Source organism: Falco punctatus, assembly GCF_963210335.1.
Source record: "Falco punctatus genome assembly, chromosome: 7".
In the NCBI taxonomy this organism is placed as follows: domain Eukaryota; kingdom Metazoa; phylum Chordata; class Aves; order Falconiformes; family Falconidae; genus Falco; species Falco punctatus.
This window is the reverse complement of record NC_137587.1, coordinates 30,952,170-30,972,974: the sequence shown is the minus strand read 5'-3', so window position 1 is coordinate 30,972,974 and position 20,805 is coordinate 30,952,170. Positions and strand designations below refer to the sequence as shown.

The 20,805-nt window shown below is 39.1% G+C and overlaps 2 protein-coding genes across 4 annotated transcripts in view; both read left to right on the top strand.

Moving 5' to 3' along the window:
- Positions 1-402: 402 nt before the first annotated feature.
- On the top strand, positions 403-15,646 carry ATXN3 (ataxin 3). Of its 3 annotated transcripts, none has more exons than XM_080396745.1 (11): positions 403-572; positions 4,096-4,260; positions 4,790-4,834; positions 6,188-6,273; positions 6,685-6,751; positions 9,151-9,238; positions 9,493-9,625; positions 10,732-10,907; positions 11,306-11,429; positions 12,179-12,267; positions 12,896-15,646. In XM_080396745.1, the coding sequence occupies exons 1-11, from the start codon at positions 549-551 to the stop codon at positions 12,988-12,990; spliced, it is 1,092 nt and encodes a 363-aa protein (XP_080252871.1). In that variant the 5' UTR covers positions 403-548; the 3' UTR covers positions 12,991-15,646. The 3 variants fall into 3 exon arrangements, with proteins under 3 accessions (XP_080252871.1, XP_080252872.1, XP_080252873.1); XM_080396746.1 differs by having other exon boundaries at positions 487-572; positions 4,100-4,260; XM_080396747.1 differs by lacking the exons at positions 4,096-4,260; positions 4,790-4,834 and having other exon boundaries at positions 506-572.
- Positions 15,647-17,943: 2,297 nt separating this feature from the next.
- TRIP11 (thyroid hormone receptor interactor 11) overlaps positions 17,944-20,805 on the top strand; it is a 35,857-nt gene continuing 32,995 nt past the window's right edge. The window contains exon 1 of the mRNA XM_080396689.1: positions 17,944-20,349. Coding sequence (XP_080252815.1) covers positions 20,211-20,349 — 139 coding nt within the window. The 5' untranslated portion in view covers positions 17,944-20,210. The remainder of the gene's footprint in view (positions 20,350-20,805) is intronic.

Here is a 20,805-nt window from a genome sequence, read left to right as displayed (position 1 = left end):
CCCGGAACGTGGTCGAGAGTTGTCTGTAGTTGTTTTTTTTAATTGAATCTGAGCAGGTTTGTTTTCAGATTTCCTCTGTAGGCTCGGTGGAGCGGCAGCCAGCGGGGTGCTGCAGCTTTGCGGCCGAGCGAGCGCAGGAAGGTGGAAGGGCCGGGCGGCTGCTGAGAAGGCACGGGGAGCTGGCGCTGCTGGGCCTTTGCCGAACGCGTGCCGTAGGGAGAGCGAACCTTTCCGAGGGAACAGGCAGTGCGGGGTGTTCTGGAATTCGTGCTAATGACACGGGAAGAACAGGTAGTACGTGTGTGTCGAGCTCCCGCCGCCCTGCCCGGGGGCGCTCCCGGCCAGCGGAGGCGGTGGCTCAGCCCCCTCGACCTCCTCGCCGGCAGGGGGCGCCGCCACGGCCGCCGGCCGGCGCCACGGCCTCATCCGGGCGGCCAGCCCAGCCAGGGCCCTGCGCGGATTGGCTGCAGCCGGTCAGCGAGCAAGGGAGGGTTTGATTGGTTGGGGAGGTCACGTGAGGCGGGGGTTGCTGGCCGTTGACAATAAACATGGAGTCGATCTTCCATGAGCGGGTGAGTGAGGGACGGGGCGAGCTTCTGCTTCTTCTGAAGGCTGCCGGCCGGCCTGGGGGGGGTTGTGTCGCTGGCCGGCCGGCCGGGTCGGGAGTGCTTTCTCTGAGGGGTGGCTGCTGTGTCTCCTGTCCCTGCGCTGGCCCGGGGGCAGCCCGCGATACCCACGGGGTGCGCCTGGCCCCTGCGCGGCCGAGCCCGCTGCCCCTCCCCGGGCACTCGTCAGGTGGCAGGGTGAGGCGGCGGCGCGGTTTGCTCTGGCTCGGGAGAGCTGCGGCTCTCCCGCCCGGCGGTTCCAGAGGCTCGGCCCGGCTCGGCGAGGGAAGGAAATGTTACCGGAGATCAAAGAGAGTCAGGGCTGAGCCTCGGCGTTTCCTGTCGCACGGTGGCTGCCTTTCTTGGGCCTTTAGAAGTAGACCTTGCGTACAGGAAGGTGCAGGCTATAACTGCTTGTGTTTCTTAAGAGAGAGCTCGCGTGGCTTGGAAGTGAGCATGAAGATGAGCAGCGGCAGGCAGGTGTGTCAGTGCTCTCGGACACATTACCTAGCCTGGCTTGGCTGGGGTTCTGTAAGGAGCAGGGAGAGGGAGAGCTGTTAAGGAAATCCTGATTTATGTACTGTGCCTCTGAGCTGAACAGTGTTTCCTTGTTTGGAGGACCAATGTTCCTATGACCTGCTGTGGTTTATCTGGGTTCCCAAATACAAGCTATTTATGTTTTCATGCTACTCAAATATAGTTGGTTGTTTTGATATATTTGCTAATGCTTCTGCACTGCTGTTGTGTTAAGATTAACATTAGTTTTTGTACACTGTTCTCATGCATAATGGTTTGTTTTCTTGGCAAATAAAGCAAAATAATTGTAACTTGATTTTAAAAACCAAAATATTTACAGTTCTGAAACCCACAGAACCCAAGGAGTGTTCTTTCAAACTAGGTTTGGGTTGCAAAACTAGGCAAGCATTGTGTTAAGCAGCTGCTGTTCAGAAGAGGAGTATTGGATTTCAGCCATTATGGTCTCTGATACAGTGACCTTGAGTTCCAGTCTAGATTTTAAAATGAGTTCAAAACAAATGTACCTTACTGTTATCTGGCCTATCATATAATGAAATAATAAATTTTTAACGTCTAAGTTTCTTTCTGGTTAAATAACAAAACTGCTGACATTGAAGTGACAGAGCATAATGCATTCAAAGTTATAAACGGATTGTAATTTGTAGTTCCTACAGGTTTTGGGCAAGTGGAGGGTACAGTCTTGGGTCTCTCACATACGAAATGTACACTGCTCCCTGGTTAAGTTAGTTATACAGTTACAAAGTTATACCAAATATTTTTAGCTTGTTAAATTTTGACTAGAGTAGTAACAATAACTGAACCTCTGGCTTCTTTCTTAAGGGATCATTCCACCCACCCACCACCCACCCTATCAAGTGTTGTCAAAATATTTCAAGTGCTGCACACACACACACACACACTTGAATCTGCCCACTGTAGATGTTCCAATAAAAAGGCATGAAAAACATGGTATTCATAAAAGCAATTTAACAAACAAAGACCTAAGGAACATGGCATTTTAACAGGGGCATGATGGTAACAGAGAGTGGGTCTTAAGGAGCACATGTCTTAGAAGATGGTCTTTTCTTTGATAAGATACAGGTGGTGGAAAACATTGAAAGCAGGGCAACTGTTTTCATCAAAATAGGTTTTGACAAGGGGATTTTAGATTATGGAAATACGCAATATTTTCTGGGGAAAAAATTGACGTTAATGTCTATTAAAAGCTGTAAGATCAGTTTTCTGCATTTTTCACTTAATATGTACTAATTTTGTGTATGAGCATTAAAGTTTATTTAAGATAAAACTGTACAAATACAGAAAGGTCCTTGTAGTGAAATTAAGATTTAAGCCTGTGATACAACTAATTTTCAAAGGTATTTTAATACCTCTTTGTTTCTAAATCAGTTTCATATAATTCTGGTGGAGAAACCTGTGATTCTTAAGCAGGTTCTTCTCTTGTAGTTTTGTCATATGACCAGCAGCAGGGATGTGGTCCTGAAGGGACAGGAGCTGGTGTTTAGTCTTGAGTTTCTTGTGTGGGAAAGATGTGAACTGGGGATGGCTTCTGGATTCAGTTGAACCCTGGCTGTACAGCCAATCTAGCTTTAATAACTTGCTGCTCAGTTAAGTGATGAAGCCCTAGGAAGATTCTGTAATCTAGGGTTAAGTTTTTGAGGTTCCTGCTGTAAGGCAGATCATGGGAGACGTGTGCATATGATTTGTATGAGACTTTCAGGAAAGTTTAAAGAATGTTCCTCCAAGGCATGCTCCTGTATTCTTAGGTTCTGTGGATTTCCTGGGAGAGGGAGGTGCTCTTTATTTTTGTTGAGGAGTTTTAGTTTTGTTTTTAATAGAGTGCATGCACATTAGCATTCTTAATGCAAATAAAAATGAGGACTGATATTAAAACAAGAGGAAAGCAGGATTGTAAAGAAAGGTTGCTTTTCATAGGAAAGACTAATTTGGTTGTTTTTTTTTTTAACAAGGCAGTATTTTATTTGCACTTATGAAAATGTTGGAGCCTGACATGCATTCAGATTATATATTTTTTTTATTTATGCAACAAAATCATGACTGGCATTTCAATTTTACTAGTTTTTAATTTGGGTTGACAGTCTAAAAATATTATATTGCACTTCCATTATTTCCAGTGTGCTGAATATGTAACAAAGTGACTGAAGTGTTTTCTGTTTAAATGGTTTATTAACAAAAAAAAATTTCATTAATATGCTAATTTCTTTTTTATGTTTTCTTGTCACCTCATCATTCTTACCAAATTTTTAGAAGCAGTAGCATTAGCTTCTTTTACCTAGCTCCTATACATAAATTTCACGTGGAGAATGAGCTTTACTGCTCCTCCAGTACCTAATCACTTTCTTGGCAATAAAAAAAATGGTTATAACCTGAACTGGGTGAGTAACCTGAAATGAAGGAAATACATTCTGAAAATGTGTATTTTAAATCTGTCCAAAGTCCTAATGGTTTACTTTTCTGTAGCTACATGTGGAGAGCATGTTGCTAATAGACACACTTGGCAGGGAAGAAAAGTTAAAGTATGAGAGAGCATCTGTTGCAGAAAACATTTGTTACTGGGAAGTACAGATCCAAACTGTTTCATTTCCGTGTGGTGGTGATTTGGAAGAGGACAGAATCCATTGTCCTGATGGCTGCAGGGTCCTTGTGTGATTTGGTCAGGCCACTGGGAATTTTTACAGTGTTTTCAAATGTAATATTTTTACATAAATTTAATTGAGGGAATAAAAGGTGGGGGGGGAGGGCTGTTCACATCAAGTTGATGGGAGGGTTGTATTTTATGCCTTGCAGCATAACACATTTGAAGAATATATGGCATTCTGGGCAAGTGGGTAGGGCAGGAAGTTTGCCAGAATGAAATGGTTGAGTTGCTTTACAGAGTAAAACATTAACCTGATTTTTTGGTTGTCTTTGGTATTTTTGTCTCCTCCTATGTTAGCAAGAAGGCTCATTGTGTGCCCAGCACTGTCTGAATAATTTGCTACAAGGGGAATATTTTAGCCCTGTTGAGTTATCCTCTATTGCACAGCAGTTGGATGAGGAAGAAAGAATGAGAATGGCAGAGGGAGGAGTGTCTAGTGAAGAATATAGAACATTTTTACAGGTAAAATAATCTTAATTTGAGATTGCTTGGTATTTGCCTGAAATCTTGTGTAGAACAAATGTGTTCTTGCATAGCTAGAGGAGGTTTAATTCCCAGTGCTAAAACTTCATAAATTTATAGGCCTTTTAATTCACTTATCTTGAATCTGGCATTTTCAAATGTTACTAGTACAGCTTTACAACAATTCTACAAAAAGCTACACCATCTTTGTCTTACAGGTAGGAAGGTCAGACATGGTGAGGAGGAGGATCAGCAATTTGCTTTTTGGTTTTGTAAGCCAGTGGCAGAGACAGGAACAGAAGTTCCCATGCCTGTCTGTCTTTTAAGCACTGAGAATTTCTAATTTAAAGGTTTGAGTTTTTAATTAATAAACTTATTTAGGCATTGTAATCAGCCTTACAGACTAGGTCATGCTGAGTTGTTGCTTCAAGTATGTGCAGTTATACTTACTTTCAAAACTGAATTATTTCGGACCTTTTATGCTTACACCATTTTTCCCTTTTCTCCCTCCCAACTTCACACTGAGCAGCAGCCTTCTGTAAATATGGATGACAGTGGATTCTTCTCAATTCAAGTAAGCGCAGCTTTATACTGACAGAAATTTTGTTATGCAGTATATTCTCTTATATAATTTAAATGGCATCAAGTTTTTTCATCTAGTTTCCTGTTTATAGGGTTAATGGGATTAAGTGCTGGACTTGCACATCTTCATTCTTTTTTCCATTAAGAGCAGTGACTTGCAGTTCTTCAGTTCATAGGCCCTTAAACACATAATAGCACTGAACTGCAAAATGACACCTGCTGGCAATAAACTTGATTTCAAGTTGCTTCTGGTGGGCACTCCAGGTATAGATCTTGACTCCCATAGACTACTGGTGGAAAAGCAGAGTTGAGATTGTTTTCTCAAATTATAGACTGTAAAGCCCTTGGCAGTGGTTACAGGGTTATCACAGTGGTCTGCAGAATGGAAAAAGCTGTGATTATCTCTGCATTACAGTTTTTATAACACACTCCAGACACTTTAGGGCTGGGGAGCTGGGGGGGTGGGGTGGGGTTAGGGTTGGTGGTTGATTTTTTTTAAGGACCATAATGGAAAAGTAATTAATAATAACTACTTAAACCAGAAAAAAAAAAAAGAAAAAAATGGTATTGGACACTGAATTGAGGCTTGTGTCTAGACTGGAGCTGTAGGCAATGCTTTGCACCTTTGACTGTCTTCTGAGCTTTCAGAGGTGCTTGTCAATGTTCCAGAATCCCTTGAGAGCTTCTTTTCTGTTTTTCTGTTCAGTGAAAAACCATTAACAGATTGGCATTTCTTGTGTTCTTGTTTGTGCTGCTTCCATAGCTGAAAAAAAATGCTTCCTGATATTCTTTTTTTGTCCTGTTATTGCTTTGCTCGTTTGCTGCATAGTCAGCTTACTGAAAAGAAGATGAATTGTTAATTTAAAATTTTCTACAGCAGTATTTCAGATGCTTTAAAGAGCTATTGTAAAAGAGTTTGTTCTAATATACCTGACTGATCCTGTGACAATCCAGTGGTGCAGAATTTCAATAGTTACTGTGGGGAAAGATGACATATTGGGGGGAGGGGAGGCAGAACAGTGTGTTGAGAGCAGAGAGAGAGATGACAACTTATGAAGTGTCTGTGGGAGGTGAAGTTACAGCTTTGTCTGGGGGAGTAAGCTTATTAACGCATCTCAGGTAAATTCTAGTTTTACTACTTCCTCTTAGATATGGTATGTGTGTTATGTTTGTGTGTAGATTCATGACAACTGCATTTTGAATAATGTGATTCCTAGATTTCCTAGCAATGTCTTGAAATCGAAGTTTATGAAAACAACATAATTGTTTATAGCAGCTAAAATGGTTGCATTGCTTACATTTGATTTGACCAATTTGACTCATGAAAAGTGCTATTTTTTGACAGGTTATAAGCAATGCCTTGAAAGTTTGGGGTTTAGAACTAATCCTCTTCAACAGCCCAGAGTATCAGAGGCTTGGGATCGACCCTATGTAAGACTTTTTTTTTTCTTGGCAACCTGCTTTCATTTTACAGGAAAATAACACACTTAACCTATGGTTTAAATCATCCTTTAAAACTACTATTTCAAGCTCTGTTGCATTCTGATGTTATCTCCTCTGTCTTTACTTTTTTCTTTTATGGGATGTATATGAGCATCTGTCCTCTGTGCCTTCATGATATCTCAGTATCTGTGGCATCACAGGTATACAGAGATTTCAGTAACATTGACAACTTCCTAAATGTTATAAAAGCAGTACGAGTACTCTGTAACATCAACAGTTATGTTACTGAAATTTTTAATATAAGTTTAAATTAGTGGTAGCAAAGAACTTAAACATTAATATGCACTCAAATATTAGAGTATTTAATGTTATCTATACCTTTTGTTTTTCTTTTTACAGAAATGAAAAATCATTTATTTGTAATTATAAGGAACACTGGTTTACAGTTCGAAAGTTAGGAAAACAGGTGACACTGTCTTTCTTTATTTAAAAATTGACTTCACAATGGGGGTGGAAAAGTGGTTGCGAGTAGACCATGTGTTGGCCTTTTGCAAGCTTTTGCTGCGGTTTGCTTTAACAGTACCCCATATTAAAAAAAATAATTAAAAAGTAAATGTTTGTTACATCACAAAAACTGCCTAACATTTTTTATGAATGTGAGCCTGGGGAAGGATCCTAGGATCAGTTCCTCAGTGAACTTGTCCTCTAGGGAGCTACAGCTCTGGTAGAGTCTGTGTGGTGTCTTAACTGTTCTTTCTTTTCTGCATGAAAAGTAGCAGAAAAATTGTAGGGGGTGGGTGTGGAGGTTGAGGGGGAAGGAGTCCTAGGCAAGGGTTAGGATCCCTATAGAATGCAAAATTTAATGCACTGAATTATTGACGTTGAAAAAAATAATTGTGTTTATTTAAATGGACAGTAGTTATAAGAGAAAGTTCAAATTTCAAATGTATTCATATTTATGATTGCTAGTATTTAAGAGTAACCATCAGGATAAAGTTGAGGAAAGTAAAAGAACAACTTCACACTGTTTTGGAAAACTTTCTCAAACAATTCTATTATAAGCAGGAAATAGCTGCTAAAGGTAAGGGATGGCCATACAAGTGTATGGTACATACATAATAACTCAGGTCACGTCCATGTCCCTTGTAACACCAATGCAGGTTCTATTTCGGTAGTCAATCATTGTTCTGAATCACACCGCATAAGCTTTTATACAACTTAAGCTGGTTTGGTGTTTGGATTTTTTGGGGGGCTTTTTTTGTCATAGAAAATGTTAATTAAATAAACATTTAGATTCTACAGTAGTGGACAGGAGTCTTATTTATCTATTCAGTTCACTTTGCAAGTGGTAGCTACCTATGTTGTCATGCAGATGTAAAAAAAAAAATTAAAAAAATTTACCGCGAGTAAGCAAACTAAGCTCTACTCTTCTGCTTTATGTCTAAATGTTTACAGGCAATTTTTATATATTTGATATTAAAAAGGCTGAATGGTCTCTTAAAAGTATGGGAATGTTTCATATTATATATACAACCATGGTGGGTGGAATTTTGTGAGAGCACGTTCTAGCCCAAAATATTCTAAGTTGAAGGGGTGGATGTCTTTTGCTTGTACATGTGGCTTGTAACCACTTGAAGACAAAACTAGGTGTCTTAACTAGAGAGTAATTAGAAAAGATAGGCAAAATAGTTGCCTGAGGTTTGACCTGCTCCTATTACAGTTAAAGCAAAATGAGTTTGCTTTTTTTTACAGAAAGAAGTTTTTTATAGAGAAAAAACTTTCCTCTTCTATATTCCCTTTTAAAAGTTTGTCAGTAATCTGTCCATCGTATTTGTTCACATAACTTTTTATTCCCCACTCCTATGCTGTTGGTAGTCTTAGCCTTTCCTAGTGGCAAAGGGTGTTTTTGACAAATTGTGACAATGACAGAATGGTAGATAGTCACTTATCTGTAGTCCAGGTGAATTATAGTACGGGCCTGACCGCAAGTGTATGACTGAATATATTGAAGTTTGGGTACATAAATGCATTTTTGTAAGAATGAAGATAGAATTCTCCTTCTACTATTTGAAATGGTGCTTCTTGGTTAAAATTGGATATTATTGAATGAGTATGGTATAAAAAATGTTCTTCAGATTGATTGCAATATATGAGGGGTTTTAAAGGTAGAATATTTTGTTGTCCATGTTGATTATATCTAGAAGTACTATAAATAACTAGTTGCCTTATTCAGGGAACTAGAAATGATCTGTGTATATTTATCTCAAGCGTCCCCTATTGTAATATGCTGTACTGTCAGCATATTAAATTTGAGTTCGTGTTTAGTAATTTTTTGTATTTAAAAATTGTATCAGAGAAGTAAACAATAGTTTTCAGCATCACCAGCTAGTAAAGGCAGAATGTTTAATGAAGTATTTTATGGAAATAATTCAACTTCTGTTTCCTTTATCTATTAACTTGTTAAGATACAGCATTAACTTATGGAAGGTTTCTTCCTTCATTCGTCTCTGAACAGATTTAAAAGTAGGATTAAGCAGAATTTTAGAATGATGTCTGAAATAATTCTTCTACCATTATATTTTAGTTTACCTGTTTTAATCTGTTTGCCTGGTACCAGTGTTCAGTAATGGGAGAGAGCGTGCAGTGATTTCCCCAACTCAGGTTTCCTGTTAGCTGAAGAGTATTTGAAGGGTTGTCTTTACCAGAATAGGTTTTGTGCTTCAAAAGACTTTTAATTTGATAGTTTATGTTACTAGATTTATTCAGATATTCCATTATAGAAAATAACCACAATGTACAGAAATGGATTACCAAGTAATCTTTATGCTAATTTGTTCTCTCAAACCTTTTTTTTCTTAATTACAGTGGTTTAACTTGAACTCTCTCTTGATGGGTCCAGAACTAATATCAGATACATATCTTGCACTTTTCTTGGCTCAGTTACAACAGGAAGGTAATAGTAACTTGCAGATGTTAAATCTCATTAAATGAAAGTAGGTAATGATCATTATTTATTAGAACTTATGTATTCAGTTAACTACCCGTAGTTTTATGATTGAAATAGTGAAATAACCCAAGTCTTTATAATAAAAGGTAGAGACTTACATTGTAATAAATTGCACATCATTGTGTTCCATATAGTGTGCGTTTTTTAGAGTGTTTATGCATGCACCTTAATGCTATATACTTATGATTTATTTTTCTCAGGTTATTCCATATTTGTAGTAAAAGGTGACCTGCCAGACTGTGAGGCTGATCAGCTGTTGCAGATGATTCGGGTACAGCAGATGCAGCGACCAAAACTAATTGGAGAAGAGACAGCCCAGCCAAGAGATCAGAGGTAAGCTAAATAGAGACTTGATTTTAATAATGTTCAGTATGATTGGTTTCCACGATTAATGCCTACATAGAAACAACCCTCTTAAGAAGTAATTAGAGGTACCTTCAGTTCAATATGCTTATTACTGCTGCACACAGTAAAAGCAAGTTGGTAGAACACAAATGGTGTATTTTAAGTGGGCAAAAGCTATGTTAATAAGGATTCTAGCTTTCCATGTGCCGAAGTGTTGTATAGTGCACATTTTTAACTTCTTGATTACAGCATTTTTCCAAATACAGTAAAATGGGTTATCAAACCTTACCAAACTATGGTTAATAGTAATCAACCTATAATTAAGACTGGCTCGTGCATTTTGTCACAAGTAAAGAATGAGAAATGCCTATCTGAATTTGATATCGTATAAATCATACAGCATTCTCTCTCGCAATAATTTCACTGTAAATGTTGTGGTACTGCTCTGTTGTGCATACTGCTAATATAAAACATCCTTGAAAGCACATAAAGTAGAACTTCTGCAATAATTTTATTACATATTCATAGTGAATAAATTGCATACTGATAAAAAGGCTTAAGGCTTTTCAGAGGAATTAAGGCATTATCTTTACAGAGTGGAAGAAATAATAAACTGGTTGTTGTAAATTGATGGAATAAAAACAAGATACTTGGCAATAACATGGAAAGTGTGTATGCTTCACAGAGGATGTGTTCTCCTAGTGTGGTCATCAAAGCTTCCTGAGGGGACCAGATGCACTGTTCTCTGCTGATGTAACTGTTTAAATAGCAATAAGTTTGAATAACATGCATTAGTGCTTTTTGTTGTCTTATGTTTTTGAAGTTTTTCCTATGGAATAGGTTCTTGTCAACATGTGCATGCATTTAGAATTGCAGTATTTTCATTTTTACAGCTGCAAGCTGTTCACAGCCCTTTTAAGCTTTTTCATGTAGAAATGAAAATACTTGTTTATGTAACAATTTTCACAATATAAATGTTTTTTTCCAAAGTTTAAAAAAAGTTGAGTTAAATCAGAAAAAAATCCTTTCAATCTCACAGTGAAAGTTAGTGTCATTTCTGTTTGAGTTCTGCTATAAATATGTCCATTTCACAGGCTACCCAGAAGTGATGTGGACCAAGCAATAGAAGTTAACCATCCCTTTGATGGAACAGGCATGTTAGATGAAGATGAAGAGAATTTTCAGAGAGCCCTGGCTCTAAGCAGGCAGGAAATTGATATGGAAGATGAAGAAGCTGATCTTCGCAGAGCCATCCAACTCAGCATGCAAGGTGCAGTGCTCATACAAATTTCATGTACATTGTTCATGTTGCTTATGCTTTAGGTGACTACTGCAGTCGGTTTCAGTCAGCCACCTTTTTGAGCATGCATCAAGCTCTCTGAGAAGACTGGCTTTAAAGCACAGAAGGAAAACCCAGAATTACCTGTAGCTCTCCTTTCTACCTTCTGAAGAGTTGTAACTTTCATGTTAGCATTGATCATTAGGGAGCAAGAATAAATTGGCAAAGGGTGGCAGGAGGGAAGGGGAGGAGAGACAGTATCAAGTGACGTTAGCCTAGGTGCTTATTTCTCCAACAAGTCTCTTTCTACCTCTCAAGTTTGAAAACATTTTCTTAAACTATATTTCATTTTACTATAGTTAGTAGGATATGGCATGTTCTGGTTTTAGGTAGTCGTCGAAGTGAGTTCTCAGACTCTTTACCACAGAATGTTCTTCAGTCACCTCACACCAGTCAGACTGACTCCCTTTCTTCAGAAGAATTGCGAAGGAGACGGCAAGCATATTTTGAAAAGTAAAGTAGTTTATAAAAAACTGCATGTGGAAGTACATGTTGTTATTTTTCAGTGCTTTTTGGGTGTGGATGAGTTTCTGATTGAGGTACAGCTTAACTTCTTTAATGTTTTCCTAACAGTACCTGAATTTTGCTATTCCCAGGTGGTTCCTATGAAAAACAGAAACCTGTAAATAAGAGGGGATCTGTTAGTAGTGCAACATCAGTCTTGTGAAGAAAGAAAACATACATGTTATAGAAGTATTTTAAATGAAATCCTGTAAATTTCTGTAATTGTCTTCCTGAAGAAAAGTACTCTAAGACTTTGCTTCTGCTAATGATGCCTCTAGTGTGCATCACATGAAAGTGTTCTAGATGATATTTTACGTTGTTCTGGAGTACCTTCTTGATACATAGTTGGGCTATTGTTGTAGCTTTTCCTTATCTCTGCCTCCTAGAAATGGAGGAGATAAAGACCAGGGTGAAATGCTATGGATGGGAGGAGTTAGACTTTGCATGAGAGATTAAGAATGCAGAACATCCAGATATTGCGAAAACAGTGATGTTGGCTTGGAGTATAATGTTGGGAAGATAGGTGTGTGAAAGTTAGCAGGGTGAGGCGATTGAAGAGATTTTTAGCTGCAGTAGTGTTAGTTGAACCAAACAGCTGCTAATTCTCAGTCTTGGTCTTCTTTACAATGAAATAGACTTGATTACAGGTTTTGTGTTGATGTTAATCTTATTCTCTTATAAATTTGTTACACTTTCAGGCAGCAACAACAGCTACAGCAGCAAGATCAGGCCCTGACCTTATATGATAAGCCAACTCTAAGCTCAAGCACTCCAGAAGCTGACCCAGGTATCTTTTTTTAAACGTATTTCCAACACTGAAATTTTTATGTCTTTTTCACTTTTGTGTTGCGCTCTGTTTCCTAGCTTTCCTTATCTGCCTACTTCCTCACTCCAGCAGCCATTCAAACTATGTAGTGAAGGAAAGGATTGCTTTGTTGAAAAGCCTGCTATGCTTTGTATGTCAATATCCTGTTTCACAGTGGACAGCATTACTGTTAGACCATTTGAGTTCTGGTTTTGCCTTTTGTTGTTTTGTTTGGCTTGAGCATTACAAATTGCAATCTGATAGGATTTGTGCCAATAATTTGTTTTCTAAATGATTCTTAAACTTGTATGACAGTGTAATAAACTTGGAGTAATAGCTGACAAATTACTGGAACCAGTTTTCAGTAGAATGTAAGTGTGCAGTATTGGGCACTGGTGACCCAAAATTAATGTGTTTCTTGTTACAGAGCCACCATTGTGGAGGGAAAGCTAAGTGCAAAATGTTCAGTGATTTTTAAAAACAAAACCAATTTTGAGAGTGGTGGAAACACGTGGGTGTGGGCAGAAGGAACAAAAAAAAATCAATTTAACTGCAGCTGAGAACTAGCTCTATGTATTTATTACAACTGAAATGCATTTATTTTCTTTAGGAGGTGATATGAGTGAAGAAGACATGCTTCAAGCAGCTATGAATATGTCTCTGGAGTCTGTTAGAAACCACTTGAATAAAGAAGAGGAGAAATGACATAACTTTTGTTTTCCCTATTATTGTCAAAACACTATGTCTCCATTATAATATTACTGTGTGGATGTTGCACAAGCAGGGTTCATTTCAGAGTTCTGGAAGCAGGAATGAAAGGGGGGCTGGAGGTCAGAGTTAGAGGGCGTCTGCAAATACAAAAAGATTGCACTAATTTAGAAAACTGTAGCACTCCTACTACAGAACATCTGTTCACAAGATTAGCTGTTATTAAAATTACTTAAACTATTCACATGAACAAAGTTAGACATGTGTAGCAGCTGTAATTTTTGTTTAAAAAGCAAGTTTAAATTGAAGAATCCTATTGAAAATACAAAGGTTCTGAAAACCAGCATCAACCAATTTCCTTCACTACTAATGGGAAAACAGAAGTAGTAAGTTGTACTCATAAATGACTAAGTTCTTTATAAGATATCTCTTAAAATGGGAAAAATAATAAATTTCTGTTTATCTTAGGTAATTTATTCTGTGAATGTTTATTATGAATGACTTAATATCAACTTTTTGATCCTGGTGTCCACTTTTGAAATGACCCATTCTACAGGAGAAACATGAATCCATAAATTTCGTACTTTACAATTCAAGATAAAATCTTTGTTATATTCTTTATTATGATGTTACTCCTGCGTCTTTCAGTGACTTCTGACCTTCTGTCGCTTTCTGGTATCACTTAGTTCCAGCTGTAAAATTTGCAGATCCATGTTTAAAGTGGGATTTTTGCATTGCCCTATTTCTTGGCAGATAACTTGCCTTCTTTGGTTTGGTGTTTTGTTTTTGTTTTCTTATGCTTTTTCTAGTTATGCCACTGTCTTTACTACAAAAGTAGCATGTAATCAGTTGGGTTAAACAGGTTTTCTACCTCTTTTGGAATCTTTTTCCTCTTCAAGCTCAACCCTTCATTCTGGCGTTTCAGTATGAAAGAGCTGTAACTGAGTCTAGGAGAAAGGAGGAGGGGATTTAGGTGCCATAAAGTCAGTGCCACACATGTAAGGTGCATTCCTGCAGTCTGAAATGACCCCTGTGCAAGTAGTTCTTTTAAGAATGAATATTTATGTCTGTGTGGATTTTTTTCTGAAATGTTTTTTATGAGTGTCTGTCAGAATGTTGCAGCTTTTTCAGGAATGGCCTTTATTCGTGCACCTTACAAATTTTTACCATGCTGTTTCTGATCTTGAGAAAAATTGAGGAGCAAAATATGTGAGATAGCATATGCTGTTGGTTGGAAGACATTTGCTTTGATACCCAGGATGAATGTGTAACAGGGTGACCAAACCTGACTTTCAACTTCATTGCAACAATTGAGATATGTTTCATTTTCCTAAATGGTGCTTGAAATACAAATTCTGTTTACATATAAATTATATGGAAATATGTTGTAGATAAGAGTATGTAAGCTGTAGTCCACTTAATGCATTAACAGCACAGGCATTCTAAGAATCTTTTGAAGATAACCCCAAATTACTTTATCAAAAAATTCTAAAGTTATATCATTGCACAATAGTAACATTTAATTAAAATTAGTATAAAATGAATGGTAGCTAGATGGAAATATACATTCAGCATCAAGTAGTACTGTACGTGAAAGGGCTCTCACCTCTCAGTAAAGATTTGTTTACAGCAATGTTTTCTTGATAGCTTATTATATTATATATAATTGGGCTAAATTCTGTTCTCCTTACCTGTGTGTTGAATTTCCATCAGTGTCACCAGAAACACTGGTCTGTGTGAGACAACATGGATTTTGACATAAGACATGACTTTTTAATAACTGATTTTAAATTTTGTCTTTTTAAAATAATCTGCCCTGCACATTATAATTAATATCTGTAATGTCTCAAATTAATACAGCTATACAGTGGCTTTAAAAGTCCATGTGTGCATATGCCATTTTGAAATGCTGTATTTTTCAGGATGCAAATTTCTGCTTTCAGTTTAAATGAAACTGAGAACAGGAAAGGAATCTCTAAAGCACTGAATTATTTCTTTGCTCATCTGTACATTATCCACAGCTTTAATTTCCCTTCTTTTGTTGTGCCATAAACTACTTCTGAAATCAGACTCTCATTTTTATACATAGGTATAAGCTGGCAATTTGATACCAGTACTTGGAACTTGGACCTTTTATCCTCTATTATGAGAATATAATAAAAGTGTATTATTTCTAGAGCTATATAGTGTAGCAGCCCTATATTAAAAAAAAATCTAAGCCCCTTGAATTGCATTAACTGTAACCCATGACAATTATGTGTTTTTGTAATCACTAAAGCATGGAGGTTTGCATTTGAACTTTCATGTCATTTTACTTCATCACCCAAGTGTTTTAATATGTAGGGAATATTAAGTAACAGTGCCTGAAAAGCACAACTGCGTCAGTCATTACAGGGCTAACCACATTACTTTCTGTGTAGCAACATTGTTGCACTAGAAATACCAGTTTGATTTTCAGAGGAATGTCAAGTTTAATGAAGCAGGAGTATCTGCCTAGTCAAGCAGTTAAGAGATAGCAATTTAAGCTATGTATGTTAATTGCACCAAAGGAAAGGACTAATAGTAATTGCTGACAGTGCATATTTTATAACCCAGACCTAAAGTTCAAAATGTGTGGACCTGCCAAGAACCTGTCAATAAAAAGCTGATCTCATTTTTTGGTGTGCATTCTTTCAGTGATAAACAGTTCTCAACGTGGCTGAACTATGCTCATAAGGCATTTACTAATTTAGAGCCTCTTTCTAGTGTTATCTCTATTATTGCAGTGTTATCTCTATTGTTCTGTAAGACTGAAGGCTTTTTCCCCACGTTGTAACTTTAGGACAAAGTCCATGGTAAAGGAGCAGAAATTGATATTTCTTTTTATTACAGTATGATATTAGAGGGGATTTCAGACTTCATTCATCCAACAGATCTTTACAGTCTTCCTCACAGTGAACAGTTTGTGTGATGCAGTTTGTGGTTTTCTGCGTATAGAAATGAAAGGGGTAGGGGGAATGAGTGATAATTACACTAAACATCTTCCAAAATTAGTTCTGTAAGTATAATTCTGTAAACTGCTTTCATGGTCTTGTCATGAGGGCAGGAGGAAAAAGTGTTGTAACGCAGTCATGCTTGAATGCAATTCCTGTTAGGCACCGCAGGTATAAATATAAGCTATTTAAATGCTCATGTTTTCCTGGGTTTGAAACTAACCTGATAGAATACTGGCTTATTCCCACATTTGGTGTCCTTGTGGCCTTGAAACAACTTCAGCAAGTTTAAATGTAATTATCAGCTAAGGTACTCTTAGTATTTTTCATACTTCGTTACTTTGCAGGCTACTTAAAAATAACCAATGCAAAGTTAAATCTCAAATGTGTTTTAATGTTGGACTATTGCTTCTATTGCAAATCTGTAAAATGGGAAGTTTTAAATTGCTTCTGCATGTCTAGTAATTTTATTTCTGTATCTCAGAAAAACATTGTCATTTGCAAGTTGCTTTATTAAAAACTGACAACAGGGTTTTAAAAATTACCAAGAACATGTTACAGTTCTGAGATAACTGAATTTTTCTAGGATTTAGTTATTGTTTCATACAATGATGGAGATGTACAAATGGTGGCCTTTTTACTGAGAAATATTGTGGCGAATGAGATTGGAGAACTCTAGAAATTGGACTTACAAAGAAGTATTATTGTACAATTCATGTTATCAGCACATACTTTTAAAGGAGGAATCTAAGGAAAAGAAAATTGAAGTGGAAACTTCTTTTAAGGGCTTAGATATGAAATTATGTTGCTCACTTGGTATGCTATTACTGTCTTGCATAAAACAAACAACACATGGGAAATCTTTACTAATTCACAAATCACGTAAGAAAGAGTCTTAACAGGTTAATATATACGTACCCATTCCCCATGTACACATGATCAGTTGTTCAAGCAAGAATAATACTTAGTACATTTTAACTGCCACAGTCCAATTCTTGTTTCAGATTAGTAGCTGCTTTGTGTTGTATCCAGGTTTGCATCTTAAAAGCATGACCTGTTTTACAATAAACTTTTTTAATTTGCAAACACACGTTTTGCCTTTTTCACATTCCAGATGTGGAGGGAATGCTTTAGTATTTAATCTGCTGTAGTCACCTGCTTCCCCAATTACAGTACTTCAGAATGTTAAAAGTATGTGTGACTTTTCAACTTTTACCAAATCAAAATACTTTTCTTAGTAAGAAAAGAAAATAATTGGTACTACTACACTTTTTTTTTTTTTTTTTTTTTGAAACACACCGCCCACTCACCCCACTATAGCCACCGTGTGAATTCAGGAAGGGAAACATAAAAGGGTTTGGACAGAAAGGGTTGTAATATTTAAATGAAACTGCACAAAAAAAAAAAAAAAGGAAAAAACTTTGATATTGTCTTTAAAGCATGCAAGCATTGATAAAATTTTATTTTTTGCTACATGAAACCCCATGTGTAGAAAACGGTGTAGAGTTAGGACTTTTAAGGGAATTTTTTTCATCTCCTGCTGAATAGTTACGTATTTTCGAAATAATTTTTAGTAACAGATTTTTCATCTTGAGACTGCTCTCATTATGTCTGGCTCTGGATTCCGATACAATTTTTGTCTATTTTGTGTATATGAAGCATATAATACTAAAGAGATTAAAAAAGATAAGAAAGCTGAAATGCTTTGTCCTTGTTTTGACTCGAAAATGGCAGTGCTGTTTGATATTTTGAAAATGCTCTCCAAATAGGCATGAATATATATATGGATGTATTTGATATCACTTTTTTAAATAAATATGATTATAGCTTCAGATGTTTCTCTTGACCTAAATATTTGCATATGTGCTTTCTCTTATATGTGGATTGTGCACAGAATCATCAAACATTAAAATCTCATCTTTGATATTCATGGGCTTTGCACGAGATGTTGTGTATACACATTAGTGGGGGTAACTTTATGTTGCTCATAACTGACATTTCATCACCTCTGATGTCTTTTCATCTGTTGATACTCCAAAATTTATGTAAAGACATTCCCGTTAAGAAGAAAGTTGGTGCTGGTTTTAGTTATGCTACATCTTTAAAAAGTGTATGCTTCCTAATTTTAAAATAAGCTGATGTTTCCTGTTTTGCTACCAGAATGCACATTCTTTTTGTGACACAATGCACTGGTTTTGTAGCTTAGTCAATCCACAGAGTATCCTGGATGATTTCTGTGTACCTTTATCAACAGCAGATGAAGCCAGTCAGCTAAAAAAATTAGTTGCAATGCTAAATAGCCAGTTTCTAGTTTTTCAAGAGTAGCAACGAACAAAAGTAGGGGGAGAACAGTCCTCTGTGGTACTTCATTGACTTCTTGCCTTACTTGGCATTATAAAATGAACCACAATAAGAGACATTTTTATCATCTCTCTGTATTGTTTAGAAGTCTGGAGGACATCCCTGATCTTACTTGAAAAATTTTAGAAGACTCTTTCCCATAAAAATTAATTAGCCAAACAGTATTGGAAAAGATGACCTTTTATTTCCTGTGGACCCCCAGTTTCTGTTAAAACAATCTGTTACAGTGTGTTTTGAGCATTGTAAAATTTTAATCTCCATTAAACCCAGTATTTTAAATTAACAAAGCAGATTAAAATACATGTTTGTTTCATGCACTAATACTTCTTACAGTTCTGGTGTATGTTTATTTTTTGAGCTAGAAATGGATTTGAAGTAGTATGTGATGTTTTCATTATGGATAATTGTTAAGGGTATGAAGTACATTATTGAATTTAAAATTTGGTAATGTATAAACTTGATAGAAGAAGTGTTCACTGAAGAAGATGAAAAGAAACCTTTATTAGAAAACTGTTGAACCTGACAGCTCTTTTGGTTACTTTTTAACTTTTAAATTCCTGGACCACATACTATGCCCAACATCTGAGTGACAGTGGACAGTAAAGCTGAGGAGGTAACCCAGTATTGCAGGCCAGCTACGAACCCTTCGCAAAGGCTCTGCAAGCTACTGTTTGGGAAGCAACAGGCAGGTTTTTCCATAGCCTTATGGTAATGTTTGTCAGCTTGTAACTCCAGAACACGTGTTTTGTGCCTGCTGCGTTCTCAGCTCCTCCCTAAAGATGTTAAGATTTCACCAGTGAAATGCTCTTTCTTCTCAGCTTTTTATTATTTTTGTTTAAAATCACATTTTACTAGTGATGTGGTGGTTTAATTATTGTTTTTATGTAGTTCTCTATTATTTTATGTAAAATTATTTTAGGTAGCGGTAAGTAAAATTATTTTAGGTAGTTATTGCTAAATTTTACTAGCAATGATCCAGCTGCCCTGTATTTCCAATATAGGCAATATCTTGTATCAGTATTGTCCTTACTGTTTTAACACTGCATTTTTGTAACAGTGCAGCACTCCTTATAGTCCCTAACAATACTAAATACCTCATTCGATCGAAACCAAAAGGAACTCTGAATCGGGCCAGTGTCGGGGTTGTGGCTGGAAATCCAACCAAGCATCCACTGGACCTACACCCAAGGCACAAGGAGCCTGGCGTTTCAGGCACCTGCCTATTTTTGTAAGAACAGGTATAGGAGTCGCGAGGGCTGCTGGGCACCGCGCTTCGGCCGTGCCACCGACACCGCGGGCCGGCCCCGCGCTCAGGGCTGCCCCGCTCCGCCCGGGCACAGGCCGAGGTGGCTCCGTGTTCGCCTCCGACACACCGGCCGTGCCCGATGACCAGGTGGGCTCAGCGACAGCAGCTCTAATTCAACCACGCACCGGGGTTTTGGTTTTGTTCCTCTTGACAGAAAGCACGTTTCAAAGCCACGCTGCCCGGGCCTCCCTGCGCCGGCCGCCGCCATTAACATCCCGGCACCGCGCGCGCGGCTCCGCCGGTATCGCGGCGTCCTCCGCTGCCACGTCACAGGCGCCGCGGAGGCGCTCTAGCCGGCTGCGGCTGCCGGGCCATGGTGTTTCGGGGGGCGGTGTCATGGCGGCCGTCGAGGTGGCAGAGGCTGGAGCCTGCGGGAGGAGCCGCTGAGCCGGGTCGTGCCGGGGGGATGCGCGCGGTGCTGGGGTCGCCGAGGCCGGCCTGCTGAGCCCGCAGAAGGAGCCTTCACCCTCCCCGGCGAGGAGCAGGAAGGAGGAGGCGGCGGCCGTGCCCCTTCGCCGGCGGGAGCCAGCAGCCAGCTGCGGGGCCGTGTGAGGCCCGGAGCCCTCTGAGCGGCGGCGATGGCGTCCTGGTTGGGCGGGCTGGGCTCGGGGCTGGGCCAGTCCCTGGGGCAGGTGGGGGGCAGCCTGTCTTCGCTCACCGGCCAGATCTCCAGCTTCACCAAGGACATCCTGCTCGAGGGCGCCGAGGAAGTGGGCGGTGAGGGGCTGAGGCGCCGGGCCGGGCGGGTGCTTGCCGGGGCTGGCCGTTCGCTTCGTACCTGCTAGGGCAGGCCTGGTGTGGTGAGGGAGCCAGGGAGCCCTCGCTCCGGCCGCCGGTTTCCTCGGGGGCGGGCAGCGGCGGGCTGCGCTGCCTGCACCTGCCGGCCGGCCGGCGGGGAGCGGAGGGGCCCGCGGCCTGGTGTCGCCCGGGGGGCTGCGGGCCTTCCCGGCCTTGTTTTCCGTCCTGCGCCGCCCCCCTGACCTCAGGGTCTGGAGAATAAACAAACGTATGCCCAGGCTATAATAGCAGAAGTGAACCTGTTCCGGGTGTATTATTCGGAAGTTTCTGAACTGCGTGAGGTGCTGTTTGTCGGTAACAGCGCGCACACAGTGCGGTGCTGCCACTCTGCTTAGTGCATCAAACCCCGCGTTTGATCAGCTGCTTTTAGAGTGG

What these genes read in the sequence shown, in the direction of transcription:
- ATXN3 (XM_080396745.1), top strand. Translation starts at nt 549, where the DNA reads ATGGAGTCGATCTTCCATGAGCGG. An exon ending in TTCGAAAGTTAGGAAAACAG is followed by an intron (nt 6,752 to 9,150) that starts GTGACACTGTCT and finishes TCTTAATTACAG; the next exon opens with TGGTTTAACTTGAACTCTCT. An exon ending in CATCCAACTCAGCATGCAAG is followed by an intron (nt 10,908 to 11,305) that starts GTGCAGTGCTCA and finishes TTCTGGTTTTAG; the next exon opens with GTAGTCGTCGAAGTGAGTTC.